A 20,358-nucleotide genomic window follows, 5' to 3' on the forward strand; every position below is an offset into this window, starting at 1 on the left:
AAAAAAAATGTTCAAGCCACTTTTTCAAACCAAACATTATTTTATCTCCAAATTCTGGTTTATGTGTACTCTTAACAACTTTTTAGATGTGACTTTTTATAGTTTGTATTACACTCCTGCGAAAAATTTAACTTCAGATAATTTAATCACGATATTTAACATTGCTTAGTAAGCTCAAAAATGATTTCAAAACTGCATTAAATTGATTTGGAAATTTGACATCAAAGATAGCGGCAAAAATGGCGGTGATGAAATAAATATCAAACTATTTTGATTTTTGTATTGGGTCGCAAAACTCGAATTTAATGTCAGAAAATCACAAAAACGATAAAAAATCGATGAATCGATTATCAGCACTTTTTAAAAACATTTGGATAATTGACCTTTGGACAAACGAAACATTGAATAATCGATGCTCCTGATAATATTTGCTGGACTGAATTCGTAATTTGATGATGCAATATTTATGTTTGATTTTAAAGTAAGCTTGCAACTACTAACAATATGCTCAACCAAGAACAAGGATGCCAACTAAAGAAACTCAGAAAGGGGTTGTAGCCAAAACAATGATTTTGAAAATAGTACCTTATTGTCCTCCAAAATACCGAAAAAAATATTGTTATCATACGTTTTACACATTAGGTATTAATTGAAATAAAGAAATCGTATTATTTTGATGTTTTTATTAATTTTATCGACAATTTTTCAATGAAATGATTAATTTTCATAAATTTTCTATACGAACTGATTTTGGTATCGTCAACTGGGGCATAAATGGATTGTAGTCTGAATAGAAAAAGCAGTTCTTCAAATTGAACGAATTTCTTCGTTGTATTCAATTTCAACACCGTTTGCCCGTGATTTTTTAAATGAATACGTATCGATTTACCCAGTTGATGATACTTTTGGAATCATCAATCATAAAATAATAGGTTATTACTGTTGTCTACTCATTTTCTAGAATTTTGGTTTGAAGTTCAAATTTCAAATAACAATAATTAAATAATAAGATTTTCAAAAGGATGTTTTCAACTTTGGAAATCCAAATTCCGTACCTGTGACACGATGTGCAGGATGTCCCCCCGGACGAAGCCGAGCCCGGCCTCCTTGCACGGGATGTACGGATCATTCTCCGGCTCGTAGTCAAAGTACGCCTTGACGCGCACCTTGCTCTCCCGCTGGTCCAGCTTGCCGTCCGAGGGCACCAGCTTGAACGTGATGGTTCCCTCGGAATTTTGCTAAAATAAAGTCAATCAACATTAATTCAAAATACTCCACAAATTAGGGGAAAATACTAACCAAAATCTGCAGCACATCGCCAGGCGTTTTGCCCTCCACGTTGATGTTGTTGACCTCGATGACCTCGTCACCCACGTGGATCAGCCCGGATCGATCGGCCGCCCCGCCGTGCATGATTCGTGCGATGATGATCTTGCCCGTTTCCTCATCGGTTTTGATTGTGGCGCCCTGGAAAATTCAAAATACGTTGTTGTTAATGCCAGTTTAGTTTTAAAACTAAATTCTACGATGATTTTTGGATAATCGTTGGTATTCTTCCAAGATTCAAGCTAAGAATCAAGAACGAAATGTGAGTATAAAATTGTTATGATGTCACTACATTTGAAGAAGATGCACAAAAACTCAAAACTTCAAATCAAACAAATACCTCCAATTGAGAACCGTCACGTTCCAAAGCAAAACGTTTCGAGTGGTGTGTTCGGAAAAGTGAGAGTTATGGCCAAAGAACCCAAAACAAAAAAACTCATAAACCAAAGTCGTGAGTGAGAAACGAAACATCAACTGTTCAGAGACAGACCCTGAAACGCCCTAAAATACTTACTACAATTGGTTCCGCACTTTGTGCTCCAGCACACTTGCGCGCAGCAAAACAAAGTGGTTAATTGTAAGGTCAGAAAGTAGTTTACAAAATTTGGTGTGTTTAGATTTGATTTTCTCTGCGTGTCATGTGAAGTGAGGGAGTGACGAAGATGTCGTAATCGGAATCAAACGAGTATTTTGTTGTGGACAAATCCGACAAATGACTAGAAAACACCAAGTGGGTAATGGAAACAGTGAGGTTTTGGCGAAAGGATAAACACGAAGAAGTGGAAAATACATGAAAATATACACAAACAAACACACAAATGAAGAGATAAATTTGAAAGAGGGAAAGCGATTTTTCCGACTCGAATATAAAAGAAGCGGTTCTATTTCGGGATTTGAACGAGACAAGTGTCGAAAAGGGAGGAAGAAAGAAGAATGCCTCGATTTTTAATGGGATTCGTTAACTGGTGAAAGATGTGACGAGGTCGTTAGAAGTTCGGTATGTGATGATCAGTGAGGAAAATAACAAAACGTTGAAGAAAATTCCTCACACACAATCAAAAGAAAAAAGTAGTTGTATAGCAATGAACTTGGAAAGCTGCAAATAATACTGAAATAAAAGTTAAATACGTAGGTGCGATTGTTTTGTTTCATGCAGTTTTAAAATCGACTTAATTTAGTGTTATTTGCACTGACATGTAAAATTGTTAAATCATGACTGTGGCATTCGAATTCAAAATAAGATGCGTAACTTTTTGATAAAACATGGTTAACGATATCGATAAAAATATTTCAATAATAGAATGCTGGTAAATGTTTTTTGCAATCCAACATAATCGATTGAAATTTGATTCAAATTAAATCGAATATTGCCGTTCATTCAGTTTATTTCAACCATTAATAAAATTTACAAAATTATGTGTACTAGAATCTGAATCGATGAAAAATCGGAAAATTTGTTTTTAAATTGTTATAAATAATATTTATGTATTTTTTATTTAACCTTCCACAACCTTACCCCGCCTCTAGGCGGGCTTAGATCTAAAATTTCACCAAAAATCAATTTTCATCTAATTTTGGATGTTTAAAAAGTATTTAAAAGAAGAACTCATTAAATTTAAGAAAATATCAGGGTTGGAAGTTTGACTTGTTTTATGTGATTTTGCCAATGTTTGTCAAACCCCAGAAAAAATGTAATTGTCACAGGAGCTCGGCTTCTTCGGTAGAGGGTTCAATTGCATTATTTTTTTTAAATGCAATGAAACAAGTTGTGAAACTATTTACTTTTCTTGACAACGCCAGAAATACCAGTACTAAAAAGTACTTTTCAGCATCCATTTGAATGCTGATAAGTTCAACTAGTCACACATTTCAATACAGATTTAGAGTTTGATTTATCACAGGGTGAGCACTCAAAACCCATTTTCAAATTCCCGACTTTTCCATAAACTCACAAGTAGGCATTTATTATCTAAATAATGATTTATTTAAAGAGCTGTTCTTTATAAAAAAAAGGTTAATATCAACCATCGAAAAAAATCGAAACAAATGTTAAAAAATCAAACTATTCACAATTTTCACAAAAAAAAAACTCAACAACACACTCCTAAAAAATACTTTTAAAATGGAAGCACTCTTTATTTTGATTCAGAGTAGAAACATAATAATAGTCATATAATTTCAATGTTAATTTTTAAAACTGGCAAACGTATAGTTTTTTATATTTCATTTCAACTGTAAATTGCAAAAAGTCAATGATAATTGAATATAAAAATTTCTAGACTTTTTTTTATTAGGTCCTACAAACATATGAAACACAAAAGCTTATAGGACCTTTTAAAATAAACTCAAGATTTTATTCTTAATTTTATTTTATTTTAAATCAAAGGACGCTTAAAACATGGTTACATGGTTTCAAAGGATTTAGAAAAATATTCGTAATTCGTTAATTTGTAGCTAAAAACTTCTAAATTTTGTAAATTTTTATATTGTTGTTTTAAACAATGCTGATTTATCCAGTTGTCAGTATTTAACTGTTTTAATTTAATAAAATGGAAAATTCAGTTTGATAAGATTCCATATTTTACAACTTACTTAATGCGAAATGATCGAAGAGACAAATTTTTTAAACATACTTGTAATAACTTATGTCTTAATTTCTCTTATTTACTTTTTCAATATTTTTTTTTTATTTTTTTCATTCAGAACGAACAACGATTGGATTTTATTCGATATTTAAGTTTTCCGAAAATTGAAAATCTAGCTTCAACTATTGTAATCTACCCATACTCACAAATAAAGTTCAACATAAACCTTAGGAATAAAATATGATATATTGAATATTTTCCACAAAAAAAAAACCATTGCCAAACTCTAGTTGGAATCTTTTTTCAAATATTCAATCAATATTAAAATAGAATCATAACTTTTAGCTGGCCACAATCGTTAAAATTAGGTTCTATTTTTCTAATAGTTTTTCATTAACTTTGGTGTGGTGTTTAGTTAAATTTGTTTGATAAATAGATCTTGTTTGATAAACAAAAAATAGTAAAAATCGGTTGATTCATAAAAAAAACTATTTTTGAAAATTTGTGTCAAATGCATTCAATATTTATTAGGAATTTTAATGCCTTAATTGGGCTTTTCATTCTGGAAAAGATTGAAATAGTGGAAAGAATCTAAATTTAAATTAAGTTACTAAAAAAAATTAAGTGAGTTTAATTTGAAAATTGTACAAAATATGACAAAATTATTCAAGGGTTAGAAAATAATTTTCAAGCAAGTATGCTTGTTATTCCTGACTTTTCCCACTTATTGACAAAACTCAAAAATTCCCGATTTTTTGCGGGTTTCCGACTTGAGTGCAACCCTGTTAACTTATCTTGATGGCAAATAACATTCAAACGGAAAAACAAAGGTGTCGCTGAAAAAATCGAATGCAAACGGTGTTTTACGGAAATGCATAAAGTGTTGTATTCAACTCATCGAAAAACTTGCAAACTCGGTCACATCAAAGAATGTACGAAACGAAGTTGACTTCTCGATTAAATTTTCAAAAGGCCCTATCTGCATAGGAAACCCATGAGGGATAGGTTGTTTTGAAAATTTAATCTAGACTTTATAGCTGTTGGCCACCATCGCTAGTACCAACCACTAGTGTCTTCCTTTTTATCTACAAGGACTTCGCCGCCCTGGGCTCCTAAGTGTATGAAAGTATGGCACGGAGCGACAGCGCCGAATACCCATATTTACACAAAGAATTTAAGAGCGCCTGCCGCGGGATTCGAACCGGCGACCTCTGGATTGTTAGTCCAGTGCGCGGTCCAATTGATCCACACGGGTGGGACAAAAAAAAAAGAATGTAGAATTAACTCAATTCCGTCGTAAAATTTCATACAAAACGGCCTACTTTCCTCAACCAAAAATAACAGAATCGAATCGAATCTTTACGATACAAGGGCTGAAAAGTTCTTCTTCTCAGCAATGAAATGAGTGATGAAATTGTGAACTTTTCACAACTTGTATAGAAAAATAATACTTTGAAATATTGTTTTGATTTGAACGGTGAATTGAAACTGGCATTCTAATTCCATTCCATTTTTTTGGCGAGTTATTCCTATTTTTTTTAATTAATGCATTTGTTTCAACATACAAGCAGAACGCATTTTCAAACAAGGTAAATTATTTTATTTATTTATTTATTTCAAAAATCTAAAATAGTTAAAATTGTAGAGTTTGAAAATAGTTATGTACAATCACCCTTAATCACACTAATTTCAATTATTTAATCTGTTCTCAGCTTTGAAAGTACGAAGAATTGTTTTAAACTTAACTTGAAGCTCAAATATAACCCTAACAAAATATTGAGAAAATTGATTTTGATAAATTTCAGTGGAATCAACAAATGGAATTTGAATTATTCAAGGTCGCTGAACTTAAATTTAATGAAACTGAAATTATTTGTTTTCATTCTTGTTCGATTATCTTAAATTTCTTTGAACACCTTCGCAAAATTGGAACTCCGGATTATTGAGGCTTTTGAATACAAACATTTTTAAAAATGCAGACAGATTTTTTTTTGCCAAAAAAGTGTTTTAATTACATTTACATTTCAACCAAACCAAAAGGTGCTTAGGTAAAATTTAAGAATATTAAGTTATTTTTCCCCATTAAATAGCTATTTTTAATTGTTATTTTACAGAACAGATTTTTTTTTTGTAAATATTGTGGGTGATTTGTCAATTTGAATAATCAACATAATTTGCAGAGAATTGATTCTTCCAGAATATCTTGGCCAGCAACAAAGGGCGGCAACTATTCACGGTGTTGATTATGGTACTTGGATAAAACACATCCTCGTGCTCTGTTTTTCAAAACTTGTGTGCTAAACTTAACTCATAAACATCACGCACTTCACCGTACCACCACCACCCACATGTATAGCAAAAACCCACCGTTCATGTTTTGTAAGCGTGAACAAAACGACCGTTCGTTCCCCCTTTCCCTCAAGCTTTTACATCTCATCAACGCCACTATTGTCGGTGGTTCGGAGTCTTGTCGCCGGCTTTTCCTAAGTTTGTGTATTCATCATTTTCCCGGCGCTCCTCGTGCATATTCTCGCTGTTCGCGAGGAATACTTAATTTGTGTACCATGCAATAAACACACACACTCCTACCGCCCTCATCATCATTATCATCGTCATGCTAAAGGCGCAGCGAAACTTGTTGAAATTTTCCCCTGGCGTCAACAAACCTCTTGAAAAGAAGCCCGGAAAAGCTCCGCGAGGAGAGTGTAAGAACTGCGCACAACTTCCGTAGCAAAAAGTAGAGCGCATCCCAACCCACCCGCTTATCTCCGCCCGTGAAACAAACGCTGGAAAGTCAGTTCGTCTTCTGCAAGTGGAAACTGACTATGTTTGGTCGTAGGGTTGCACCGGGAGATGAACTCAGCCCGGCGAAACAACGACAAGGCTTTGCTTTTAGGCTCTTCAAGTGCTAGGAAGAAGGATGATGGTGAAGGTGTGGCAGGAGTAGCAGAAGCAAGTAGTACTCATTAACCTGAAATTCTTACTAGTTAGAGCTGGTGGGAGAAGGATGCAAACTATGTTTGGCTTTTACTTGAACTGTACACAACAGGGATGAGGAATGAAAAGAATGCCCTTTGTGCAAATGTACTCAACGTTGCTGCACTGCATTCATTGTTTGCTTTGTGAGCTTTTGGTGTTTTGTAAATTAAAGTAATTGTTAAATTTTGATTTCGAAGTAAAAGTACTGAAAACAATCATTGAGTATGTCAACGATAATATTTTAGTTAGAACAAATGTTTTTTTTTATTCAAACAAAATAATTAATTCGTTCTTGAAGAGTTTTTACTTCACATATTTAATTTTGAATATTGCGCAATTCTCACTAACTTGGACTTCACACTAAAATATTGCTATCAATCGCACTATTGCAACTTGTCAAACTGGCATGGAAAATTTTAATTTTCTCAAAAAATGATCAAAGCGAGCCGATGTTGCTCACCTGTCAATCGCAATTTTAAAGTGCGAATGTCCAGTTTGGTGGAAACTGCGACTGGAAATGTAAATAAACAACTGCTGGTTGCCTAGTTTTTCTAAATTTTGTTGTCAAAAGTGCGAGAGAAAAGTGCGGGCCAAATCCAAGTTACAGTGCAAGGATCAATAAATATTTGGAATATTTCTGACCTGCCAACATCCTTACAAAGCCAAATTTAATCATATTTTTTTTTTCCTTATAGTAGTTTTGGGGGGTCCAAATCCGCGTACCCTATGGAACTGGTTGTGTCCTACATCCGAGAATTGGTAAGGATCAAACAATTATTGCGCTCTCTAATGGTTAAAAACTAAAAAAGCATAACTGCATACATTTTTCAAGGGCTGAGAGGTAGGGGCCATTTACTCTCCCTTGGTCACAATGAGTTCAAATTGGATGGGTCATGGATCATCCTTTGATTTCAAGGAGGATTTCACAGGAGATTACCCAGATTTTGAGCACCCATTTGAACACTCTGAGGAAATTGCTCTACCCCAGGCTACAAATACTTTTCAAAGGAATGTGGAGGGCACTCGAGGAAATTGGAGATCATATTCGATGAAAAATTTCAATCATTCGAAAAAAATGACAAAAAACTTTCTTATCGCAAAAAAAAAAAACAAAATATTGTAAAATTAAGCCCAAAAATTTATGGGGGTAATATGGATGGAAATTGTGAGGTACTATGGACATTCTTTTTGAAGCAATTTGGAAAAAAATCGTGTGGTAATTTGGACATATTTGATGGGTGAATTGAACAATTGACGTATAAGTATATTTTTGCAGATGAACTGTTTTTTCATGTATTTCAAAATGTTATTTTTTTTTGTTTTTAGCTTTAAGCATTTCAAAGATTTCATAGATTTTTTGAGATAAGATTTTGTATCCTATCAAAAAATATTATCTCAAAAAAATAAATAAATAAGATTTAAAAATTGAGAATGATAGATGATAGGATGATAAATTTGATTTTTTAAACAATTATTTTAGCTTACTTAAACGAATATTCAAAAAAAATTAAGGAAGGGTTTAGGAATTATCAACCCTAAACCGGGATATCACTAGACGAGTGACAATGAAAGTATTAAATTTTTTTTTGCAGAATGAAAAATAAAAATTAGGTTCAAACGGAATAATATGAAACCATACCGAGCATTGTAGCGAAGTGTTCAAATTACTCAAAAAGTAGTTTTCAACCAATTTTGAAAAGTATTAAGGGTAAGCTAAATTGATATTTGTTACATAAAAAAAAACATTTTGAAAGAACCTGGAACATAATATTTAATTGACCACAAATTTATATCCTTTTAATTAATGTAAAAATAAGTTTAACAAACATTTATTCGTCAATTTTTCAAATGAAACAGTAACCTTACTAATGGTAAATTAAACGTAAAAAGTTGTATTCTTAAAAACATTGGTAAAGTCGCATAAATAGAGTCAAACTTCCAAACCAAAAAACAAAAAGCAAAAAACGGTTATCATGCTGAAAGAAGCTATGATTCGATTCTAATTTAATAGCCTTTCAATGTTTTTAATACTATCCTAATTGATTTCATTTGAATATTGAAATGAATGCAGCAAAAAAAAGAAAATAAGAGTTTTGTTAAAATTCTCAAACAAAAGATTTTTCAAAAGTATTTAAAAAAAATAGTTACGTTGAAAATTCTTATTTTGAATTCCGTGGTGATAGTCATAGTTTTTGTTGTTTAAATCAGATGCTCAATGTATATTTTAAAATATACCATCACTAAAATTGCTGACATGATTTTTCTTAGAAAATAAATGTTTATATTTGACTAACTAAGTTTACATGGTTTTTATAAAACAAAAACTTTGTAAAATTGTTATATCTCAGAATATTGCCTAAAATCTCAAAACTAGTTTTGTTTATAAAATTATCGATTCATATTGCATTTTAAACTGAATTCAAAGCACGAATCAAAAGTTTTCACATTTTATATTAAATTTGTTCAACTGAAAATGCTTATAAATTAAAAGATTTTTTTGAATTATGTTTAATATTTACACACAAAAAATGTATTATTAAAAAACTTACTCTACTTTCTCCTAGTCGAAAATTGCCCAAAGAATCCTAAAATGAATTCTAGATTTCGATCCGGTAACACTTTCATTGAGAAAATCATGACACTTTTAGTATATTAAAATTATGCTTTTCATCAACACTTTTTTAATTTTAGTTAAGTAACTTTTTGAACTTTTCAAAATTTTATAAAAATAATTATTGTAGTACTTTGAACACTACTCTAACACCATTCTGATTGTATTTAATTCTTAGTCTTCATTCTGCAACAATATCTCAAATCTATCAAAGTTAGTGGCTATCGAAGTCACCGTGGTTTACGATGTATTAGTTTATACAATTTTGGAAATTGTATTTAAAACATATCTTTGTTTTCTTTTTCAAACTATAGTTTGTTCAAATATCAATATATTTACATACACAAGTAAAAAACGGAGTAATCCAGCTGAGTGTAAAAAAAATCTCGCAATTAATAAATACTTCCTGAAATTGTATGTTATATTGTTCCCAAGAATATGTAGCCAATCAGTATGTGAGACCATTCTCAAAAAGGTGATGTGCATGCTACTTCTGAATGAGATTTTACCATCGGAATGTTAGATATGTAGATTCACAAAATAAACATTTATGAGAAGATATAAAACCAGTTTGAATCGATTTTGGTCAAAACCATAGCCATTTCTGAAGGCAAAGTTTTTTAAAGCAATTTCGTATTAAATACTGTGCAAAACGAAATAAAAGCAAATCTCTTTAGAAAAATGCAAATCCTGTCATATGTGGGCACAAAAACGTGCAAAGCAGCGGAAGTAAACTCACATACACACATAGTTAAAAAAAGAGCTAAAATCCGGACAAAAAGCCGCCGGACCAAAGTCACTACTTACCAGGGGTTCGTTACTCTTGACCAGTTGGACAATTTTGATGGTCTCCTCGTCCTCGTCCACTTCGACAGGTATTTCCGGCAGGTGGGGGTAAAAGTCCTTCTGGGCGATGGCATCGTGTGCGAACAGGACGCTCTGTGTCAAAAAGGAAGGAAAGTATAATCAAAATCGATCTGTGGGTAAGGACACTACACTATCGGGATGACCGTTGTTTGAATTTTGTGGTTCCCTGATTGATTCTCATTCTCATTGAGGCGAGCGTCCAATTAGGAGCCCGGAAATGACCCACAATCCAATCATAGGCTAAGGGACACTATCATTATTTGGTGCCGTTCTGATTTCGAAAGTCATTTACCAAAATGTCACAATAGTTGAAATTTGTAATCTGTAAAATCTCTAATTTTCGGCTTTTCAAAAAGTGACGCATACGTTTTGCCCAATTTGTCCTGATTGGCCATTGTTAAACTATCCTCGCAGGATTCACATCTGTGCAAGCAACAAGCGCTGATCCTTTGTGGTATGTCCAAATTGGATGGTGCAAAGGGAACGCCCATTGTTTGGAATGGTCCGCTGTCCTGTGACAGGTCCTCCTGCAAGTGCCCTGCGGAGGATTAGCCCATTTGTCCACGCGTCGCCCAGAATAGAACGAACGAACGTACGATAACAAACCCGTTAAGGGGAAGCATTGTTTTTCTTGGCCGAATGGAACCGATGGCATTTTCCTGATAGCAGAGCTAGGATGCATGCTGTGGGTGGCCCCCGTACAGGAAGTTTACCCAAAGTACGGGACTATTTGGGCATAATTCCGGCCAACCGTGCTCGGTTATGTTTACTGGCTGCTCAAATGTTGGTTTAGTTGGCAGTTTCGATTCGTGTGAATTCATCCATACTTGGGAATGGAAATATTTGTTTATGTCACAGAAACTGGATGCCATTTCAGCATAAACTCATTCCCGCATGTGTTGTGCGATATCAAAGTTGGAGCGTTATGGCTTCAACGTTGTGATGGTTTTATTTACTGGTCAGAGTGAATTCATTCTGGACACTAATGTGGTTCAAATCCGGGTACTATTGAATGTTAGGCCCTTTTGAAATGTTAATCCAGATTAAAAGATTTTCTATATTCTTTTTACGAAATGATCATAAAATTTCAATTTATTTGAAAATTGGTAATTTTTTTCTCTGTTCCGATTGCGATTTTGCCTCCCTCACTGAGGTAAGGCTATATTTTTCAAAAAATTGGTTTCCAAAGAGCCTTTTTTATTTTAGAATTTTTTAATATATTTAAGGAGACAAAAACCCGCATCTTTTAAGCCATTCCGAAGCATGAACCAAAAATTTGCCGACGAGTTATGATTCGTTTGGAAAAAAAATTCTAAAAATGTTCGAATCGAGACTATCAATTCAAAAGGAACAAACGTTCAATATTACGCCCTTTTGAAATGTTAGTTTTTTTTAAATATTGTTTTCGAATAGATCTGAAAATTTTACGAATGTTTTATATCTTAACATTGAAAATCGAACCATTAGTTGCTGAAATATTGAAATAAGAAATTGGAGGGAAGTTTTAGTGAGACTGAAAAAAAAACAATTTTCCTGTTTCTTTTTTCTTTTATCCGCTGTATCTCAGCAATCAGAGGTACAATCTTCAATGTCTCTTAAACAATTTCATAGCAAATTTTCAGAACTTAATAAAAATCAGGAATGGACAATCATGGACACTATTTTAAAATATCAAAAAACCGGAATTTTCGTACAATATTTAACTTTGAATGGCTATATTTTGAAAACGGTGAACTTAATCAAAAAATGTGAAGAGTACTTTTTGATTGCAAAAAAAAAAGAGGTAAAAAATTGTAAGTGCAAGATTCCATTTTTTTTTACAAAAATCACTATTTAAAAAAAATCATAACTCGTCGGCAAAATGTTGGACCATACTTATGAATGGCTGAACAGTAGGGTGCCCAGAATATGGGACTTTTTCTCAAAACCTCGCTCCACAAGCTGAATGTTGTTCCTTGAGCTATTTTAGGACTCTGGGCCAAATATGAGCAAATTCGGTCAACATTTACCCATTGATACTCGGAGGTGAAGTTTGTATGGGAAAAATCGAAAAAATGTATGGAAAATCCAAATTTCTTACGGTTTGTTCTGCAGGGTGCACTACTTCCATCCAAATATTCCCAAAAGTGAGATTCTCAATGGAAATTTAATGCTCTACAACTTTGTAGAACACACCAAAGCTGTAAAACTCGATCCTGAAAAGTTATTAGCGATTAGTCATTTTTGTATGAAAAACAATTTTTTCACCAACTTTAAGCTCGGGTATCAATGGGTTAATCGCAACCAATTTCGCTCAAAATTTGCACAGATGCTTAAAATAACCCAAAAAACCGTTTTCCGCTTGTGGAGCAGGGGGTCATTTTTTCTGGGCACCCTACTGAACAGACACAATGTTTTGTCCCCTAAAACATATAAAAAAATGATATATTTTTTTTGGGAAATGGTTGTTTTATGAAAAAAAAGTTAATTAAAAAATCACAGAAAACAGAACAACTGCCAATATTGTATGGAGATTTGTATGGGTGTATCAACGACTCAAAATCGGTTATTTGGTCATAGGAAGGCCTCCTAAAAGTTTGGAAAGGGACCATCCATAAACCGCGTGGACACTTTTTTTTGGTAATCTCAACCCCCCCGCCCCCCCCTAAAGTGTCCACGTGGTTTATGGATGATCCCACAATAAAAACTAACTTAATCCACCTATGTGGTTGGAGCCTCCCTCACTCATTACCAACAATGGCTGTACACAAATTTCATCTAATTTTTAGATCCGAAATAAATCCGGAATAAAAAAATACATAAATATCACTTAAGTGGCCATATCTCGAGACAGGGTTGCCAGATCATCTATGTTTTGGACTCGTTGGAAAGGTCTTTTGATAACCTAACCAACGATGGGTCGGATGGTGGATCCGGTCATAGTTTACATTTATTTAAGTGAGATCCGGTTTCCAAAAAGTACATCAATATCACTTAAGTGGCCATATCTCGAGACAGGGTTGCCAGATCTTCAATGTTTTAAACTCGTTGGAAAGGTCTTTTGATAACCTAACCAACGATGGGTCGGATGGTGGATCCGGACATAGTTTACATACATTTAAGTGAGATCCGGCTTCCAAAAAGTACATCAATATCACTTAAGAGGCCATATCTCGAGACAGGGTTGCTAGATCTTCAATGTTTTGGACTCGTTGAAAAGGTCTTTTAATAACCTGACCAACGATGGGTCGGAAAGTGGATCCGGACATAGTTTACATACATAAAAGTGAGATCCGGCTTCCAAAAAGTACATCAATATCACTTAAGAGGCCATATCTCGAGACAGGGTTGCCAGATCTTCAATGTTTTGGACTCGTTGGAAAGGTCTCTTGATAACCTAACCAACGATGGGTCGGATGATGGACCCGGACATAGTTTACATACATTTAAGTGAGATCTACTACTACTACTTATCGAAACTTCAATCTGTATAAAACTCGATCTATGGGACCCTAAACCAAGTCGAATGCAACAGGTTCGGGTCAAATCGGTTCAGCCAGTGCCGAGAAACATGAGCTAGTTTGTTGGTCACATACATACATACACACACACATACACACACACATACACACACACACACATACACACACACATACACACAGACATTTGTTCAGTTTTCGATTCTGAGTCGATATGTATACATGAAGGTGGGTTTACGACGTGTTTATACAAAGTTCATTTTTAGAGCAGGATTATAGCCTTACCTCAGTGAGGAAGGCAAAATGATTGATTTGAATGATTTTAATAAATTTAAAATCCTGAGTATGGTTTAGAACACAACAACAAAAAAAGATGTCGTCAATTGGGGCAAATAGGGACTACATTCTGAATAGGGAAAGCAATTTTTATAGCACTTTAACTTTAAATTTGGAGAGCGATGAACTATTTTTGTTGTTTTATGTCTGTCCTATCTTAAACCAGTCAAAAATATCCAAATATTGTGCAGTAATAAAGCTAAAACAGCTGTCAAAATTTGCCCAATGTTTCCTGATCCATCCCATATGACGGTGATTTAATTTACACAATTTAATTATGTGTAAACTAATCGAATTCCATCAACTCATTTAGAATAATAAAAATTGTTCTGCTATTGTATGTTTTAAATGTGTTATCATGAAATGAATATCTAAATCAATGAATTATTTGAAAACTGTATTTTTTTCTTTTTGTCATATTAGCTTAACAAATATAAAGGGTTTGTACAGAATTTATCTCTATTCGTAATCAAAATTATTCATCGAAAAAAGTGTGGTAAAAATAAGTCAATCTTTGTTAAAGGTCAATTTTCAATTTTTTTTTTTGGGAATTTGGAATGCCTTTTCAATTTATGCTTATTTTTTATTTCTAGGGTTAATTTAAGGTTTAAAAATCAGCAGATTGAATTTTTCAAGCCCTACAACCTTATATTTTTTTTCATCAAGAGTGGCTTTTTCGTATAAAAAATACAGCTTTTTGATCAACACTCGAACTGTTTGTATAGAGCAAAGTCCAGACCACGAATGCAACAAACAGCAGCAGCTATGGCAGTCAGATTTCAGAGACTTTCCGGTTAACAAAAAGTTAAAAGTCTTGGATTTTTTTATCGTATTTATAATGTTTTTTTTTTAATGTTACAGTTTGGTTTGAATTTTGGACTTGGATTATATCTTTATCAATTACCTGTAAGTGCGGTGTCTGGAGCAGGTGGAAAATCTCTCTACACAGCGGTGAGATGTGACATCTTGGAGCTAACAGTTCGAGCGTTTCTAGCAGTACCTGTAAAAAACATTGTTTTAATTACATCAATTTGTTTTCAAAATTACAAGCTATAAGCTCAAACCTGCATCGACGACGACAGCAGCGGCGCTATCCGGTCATCTTTGTTGATTTTGGCCACCTTGCTGTGCACGTTGACCAGCGCGTTCAGCTCCTTCGACTGGAGCAGATTCTGCAGGAAGCCCAGATCCTGCTCGTCCGACAGGCCCTCCGACTCCTTCAGCGATGTGATCAGCTTGGAAATCACTGCGCGAGAGGAGATTTTTAAAAGGGAATTGTTAAAATTTTATTTCAATTGTAAATTATTTTTCAAGTGAGGGAAAGAATGCTAAACCATCAACATTTCAACCAAAACAAATGGATGATGTGAGCTATACTTAAAGAATGAAAAAAGGTGGTAGAAAAACTGAAAGAAGCCGCAGGTTGTTGCTTTATTCACGAAATTTGAATGCCAAGTTGATTGTGAGAAGGGGCTCAGGAAATGTCTTGACTTGGCGTTCTAAGAGGGTGGAGAACAAAGTGTGGTATATTTGCGCGGGGAATGAATGGATGGGAGAGGGCTCGCCGCGATGTGGTGTAGAGTTGCTTGTACATGGTTATCGTTTTGCTTTTACTGCTGATGAAGCCATTCATAACAAGAATGCTAGTGGTTCATTATGCTGAATGTGAGCATTTTACAATACATTGCTGCAATTATTTAGGGGCATATTTAAAAGTTGTTTTGTGAAAATATGATTTATTGATTTGGAAAATATTCAAAATGTTCGAAGGTTTTTAATCAAAAAATCTATAATTAATTTAACAACTGTCTTTTAAAATAAGTAAAATTATAACTAATATATTTTCACTTTACTCTACAAATAAATAAAACTAAAAATCAGAAAATTTATTTCCCTTTTCCAAACTTTCTTCAAATTGTGAAAAACTAAAAATAGATTTTTATAAATTTCTTAAAGTAAACATGGTTTTAAAAAACATGTCATGACTCACATAATGTTGAGTTTTTGTGATAGAAATGATCTTTATTGCCTAAAATGCGAATATTTTTGTGTAGTCAAATCAATTTGGGTAATTTTCCGCCAACTCACACAGCCATTGCCCCGACCCCTCTTCGATTTGCTTGAAACTTTGTCCTTAAGGGTAACTTTTGTCCCTGATCACGAATCCGAGGTCCGTTTTTTGATATCTCGTGACAGAGGGGCGGTACGACCCCTTCCATTTTTGAACATGCGAAAAAAGAGGTGTTTTTCAATAATTTGCAGCCTGAAACGGTGATGAGATAGAAATTTGGTGTCAAAAAGACTTTTATGTAAAATGAGACGTCGGATTTGATGGCGTACTCAGAATTCCAAAAAAAAAGTATTTTTCATCAAAAAAAAAAACACTAAAAAAGTTTTTAAAACTCTGCCATTTTCCGTTACTCGACTGTAAAATTTTTTGGAACATGTCATTTTATGGGAATTTTAATGTACTTTTCGAATCTACATTGACCCAGAAGGGTAATTTTTTTCATTTTGAACATTTTTTTTCATTTAAAAATTTCGTGTTTTTTTAACTTTGCAGGGTTATTTTTTAGAGTGTAACAATGTTCTACAAAGTTGTAGAGCAGACAATTACAAAAATGTTGATATATAAACATAAGGGGTTTGCTTATAAAGATCACGAGTTGTTGCGATTTTACGAAAAAAAAAGTTCCTTAGGACAAAGTTTCAAGCAAATCGAAGAGAGGTCGGGGCAACTTTTCCCGATTTCGTGTGAGTTGGTAGATAATTACCCAATTGCGTTCAACTTTTAGCCATGTGTGACACACATTTTCGAACAGCTGTTGGCACGTCTGAACTAGGACTGCAATTAGTTTAGTATGTTTATTTTTGCATCGAAATATTTGATCAAATACATCAATTACTTCTGGATACACTACAGAAACATTACCAAATAATTTAGTGATGGAACTTTAAAAATAAAAATTATATTTTAATTATTTTAAGACTCGATTGAGATTCAAGTTATTATTTTTTTATATTTTGTTATTTTTTCATTTTAGCTTTCTTTCCGTGCCCAGATCAATTTGATGACCTTCCATCGCATCTGCAGCACTAATTCAGAATTAGATTTTCCCACCACCCCATCGTCAATCAACCCACCACCCTGACGGGGGTGTCTCCGCCGCCACGCCATCACTCAGTCAGTGGGCCAGCCAGGCAGGCCACCCTCCCAAAAATAGCACCTGTGACAGGTTCAATTTAAATTCTGTCTGCTCTGACTCCCTCTCACTCGTTTTCTCTCGCACTAAGCCGGCTTTCATTGCGGTTTTTCCTCTCGCACTATACTAACAAGTTCACTGAGACAGGAGGGAGCGAGGGTGAAAATGGTATTTTCCTGCCAAATCGGTTGGTCTGGAGGATCAAGGCAAAACACAACTCTAGTTGTCAGGTCTAGGTGAAAGTGGAATTTTCATCAGTAGCTGTGGGGGTGGGAGTGACAATGCAATTGCGTTAGGAATTGGAAAGTGGAAAACAGTTGGGGGGAATGCACTTTTCCTGATGCATAGTGTTTTGGGGTTGGATTTTGGTTTTAGCTAGCTCAAAACTGATAGCCAAGCCATCGACAGCTTCAATAATCACAACTGACAGGTAATCCGTTCCAGGTTTAGAAACGGGAAATTGGACGCTCGGCTATCCTTAGCTAACTTTCAGTTCAATTCGGAATCGTGTTTCGAATACAAATTCTAATCATCTAAATGGCATGGCTGCAAATTGACACATTTCAGTTTGATTCATCAACTTCAGTACAAAAAAATTAATTAAATTCCTAAATCCATTTGTCTACTCCAGAATCCCCCACTTAATGAAACCATCGACACGGAAACCCACTAAACTTGGGCAAATATTGCACCCGAAAGACCCCAACCCGATGTTTGCCACACCAAGTTTCTCATAAAATGAGGGTTTTGACGATCCGGTTCGGTGGTTCTGTGGTGTCTCCTCCCACCAAACACATGGGAAACGCATCGAGCTGAGGGTAATTATGTTGCTAATCCTTTGATGATTGGCTCGCTTCTCGCCCGGGTTGGCCAATTTCGCCACATTTGGAAAACTCTTCATCTATCTATCCTGGGGGCGCGGGACAAGGGATGGACTGCGGGAAAACCGCATCAGACATGTAATTTAGAGTTTGTGAGCTGTCGAAATTGCATCTCATCATTTAATTTGCAGCCAGCTGCTCCACCAGGCGGTGCAGTTTGGGTTTGGTGGGTCAACGATGTGGTGAAGGGAGCGTTCAGGAGGAGTGAATTGATTAGATTATATTTGATTAAAGTTGGAGTCCGGATCATCTTATATTTACGCTATTTATCTTTTTGATATGGGTAATTCTCCGCCAATACACACAGCAGTTACCCCGACCCCTCTTCGATTTGCGTGAAACTTTGTCCTAAGGGGTAACCTTTGTCCCTGATCACGAATCCAAGGTCCGTTTTTTTATATCTCGTGACGGAGGGACGGTACGACCCCTTTCATTTTTGAACATGCAAAAAAGAGGTGTTTTTCAATAATTTGCAGCCTGAAACGGTGATGAGATAGAAATTTGGTTTCAAAGGGACTTTTATGTAAAATTGGAGGCCCGATTTGATGGCGTACTCAAAATTCCGAAAAAACGCATTTTGCATCGAAATAAAAACACTGAAATAGATTTAAAATCTCTGCCATTTTTCGTTACTCAACTGGATTTTTTTTTGGAACATGTCATTTTAAGGAAAATGCATTTGAAAGAGCTTCAAAAATGCAACAAAATGCAGGGTGAAGCATCTCAATTGGTTAAATCTAAAGGGAGTTATTGGCATTTTAGTGAAAACATAGCACAATTTTCATACTCAAATAAAAATGTGTTCCATCCAGATATCTACTACCTTCAACCTGGAGCTTGTAGGGGACATCTGGGACTACCATCTAAGACTGAGCACGCTTTGGGTAAGGCAGTTTTGCTATTTTTTCACTAAAATGCCAATAACTCCCTTTAGATTCAACCAATTGGGATGCTTAACCCTGCATTTTGTTGCATTTTTGAAGCCCTTTCTGAAATTAAATTGATTTTTGCCCATGTAACAGCCATTTTAAAATTTTTGACGTTTTTGAACCTTCAAACTTTGTGTCCCAATTTTCCCCACTAGAGTGCTCATATTTTGGCAAGATGCTAGTTTTATATGTAGGTACAAATAACCCCTGAAAATTTAAGGCAGATTGGTTATGTCGTTGCGAGAAGGGTATGCTTTGCTCGTGGACTCGCTCTTAATGTTCGTTTTAAATCTACATTAACCCAGGAAGGTAATTTTTCATTTAGAGCAAAATTATTTAATTTAAAATTTCGTATTTTTTCTACCTTTGCAGGGTTATTTTTTAGAGAAGGTGGTAGGAGAAGCCAAATTCTATCAGAAACAAACATAAACTAAATAAGATAAATTAAAAAAATACAAGAAACACAAAACACAAGAGAAGTAAAGTTTTTCGTAGAACAAAAATTGCCCAAAAAAAAAAGGGAATAAGAGGGTTTATAAATAATGTAAAGGATATTTTATATTGAGCAACGTAGTCTAGTAAATCAAAAAATTCAACAAAAAAATGTTAGGCCGCTGCAAATATCCGTGTAAGAAGTTTATATAACACAAACTGGTCACGGTTGAGGTGTTTTTTACAGTTTTTGGTCGAATACAATCGTAATTTGTCAAATATAATGAAATCGAATAGAAATATTGCATTGAACGCAATTACATTTTCATCAATATTGTAATATTTATTAAAAAAAATATTTAAAATAAATTAAAACCAAGCTTTGAAAAACTTTAAAATTTTTAAAATATTCAAATAAAGTTTAACTATACTGACGAATCATTGCAAAAAGAAATTTTCAACCATTATTCCTCCAATTTTAATAAACATTGGTCTGCCTGAATCAGATTTTAGTCACTCAGATTCATAACCCCAATGAAACTGAGTTCGAAACCCAAGTTGTAAGTTTTCTAAGTGCAAAATCAGTTTGAGGCCCATTCCATAAGGATTTTTTTTGTTATTATTTTTAAATTCATGTGGAATATTTATATTTTTGCCCTAAATTTAACCCTTTCAGGCCTGAATTTTCAAAAAAAAAATTTTTGGTCAATGATGGGAAAATGATTCTTATGACCATACGAAAATTATAGGC

At 34.3% G+C, this 20,358-nt stretch overlaps 1 protein-coding gene across 4 annotated transcripts in view; it reads right to left on the reverse strand.

The window, feature by feature from the left end:
• LOC120425335 (MAGUK p55 subfamily member 7) overlaps window positions 1-20,358 on the reverse strand; it is a 47,871-nt gene that overhangs the window by 7,520 nt on the left and 19,993 nt on the right. For 2 of the 4 annotated variants that reach the window (XM_039589820.2, XM_039589825.2), the window contains exons 3-8: window positions 15,227-15,408; window positions 15,067-15,162; window positions 10,309-10,440; window positions 1,841-1,873; window positions 1,300-1,467; window positions 1,056-1,238 (exon numbers count right to left, since the gene is read on the reverse strand). In XM_039589820.2, the coding sequence (XP_039445754.1) occupies window positions 1,056-1,238; window positions 1,300-1,467; window positions 1,841-1,873; window positions 10,309-10,440; window positions 15,067-15,162; window positions 15,227-15,408 (794 nt within the window). The remainder of the gene's footprint in view (window positions 1-1,055; window positions 1,239-1,299; window positions 1,468-1,840; window positions 1,874-10,308; window positions 10,441-15,066; window positions 15,163-15,226; window positions 15,409-20,358) is intronic. The other 2 variants (XM_039589822.2, XM_039589826.2) reach the window with 1 other exon arrangement.

Source organism: Culex pipiens, chromosome 2 (genome assembly GCF_016801865.2).
Source record: "Culex pipiens pallens isolate TS chromosome 2, TS_CPP_V2, whole genome shotgun sequence".
In the NCBI taxonomy this organism is placed as follows: domain Eukaryota; kingdom Metazoa; phylum Arthropoda; class Insecta; order Diptera; family Culicidae; genus Culex; species Culex pipiens.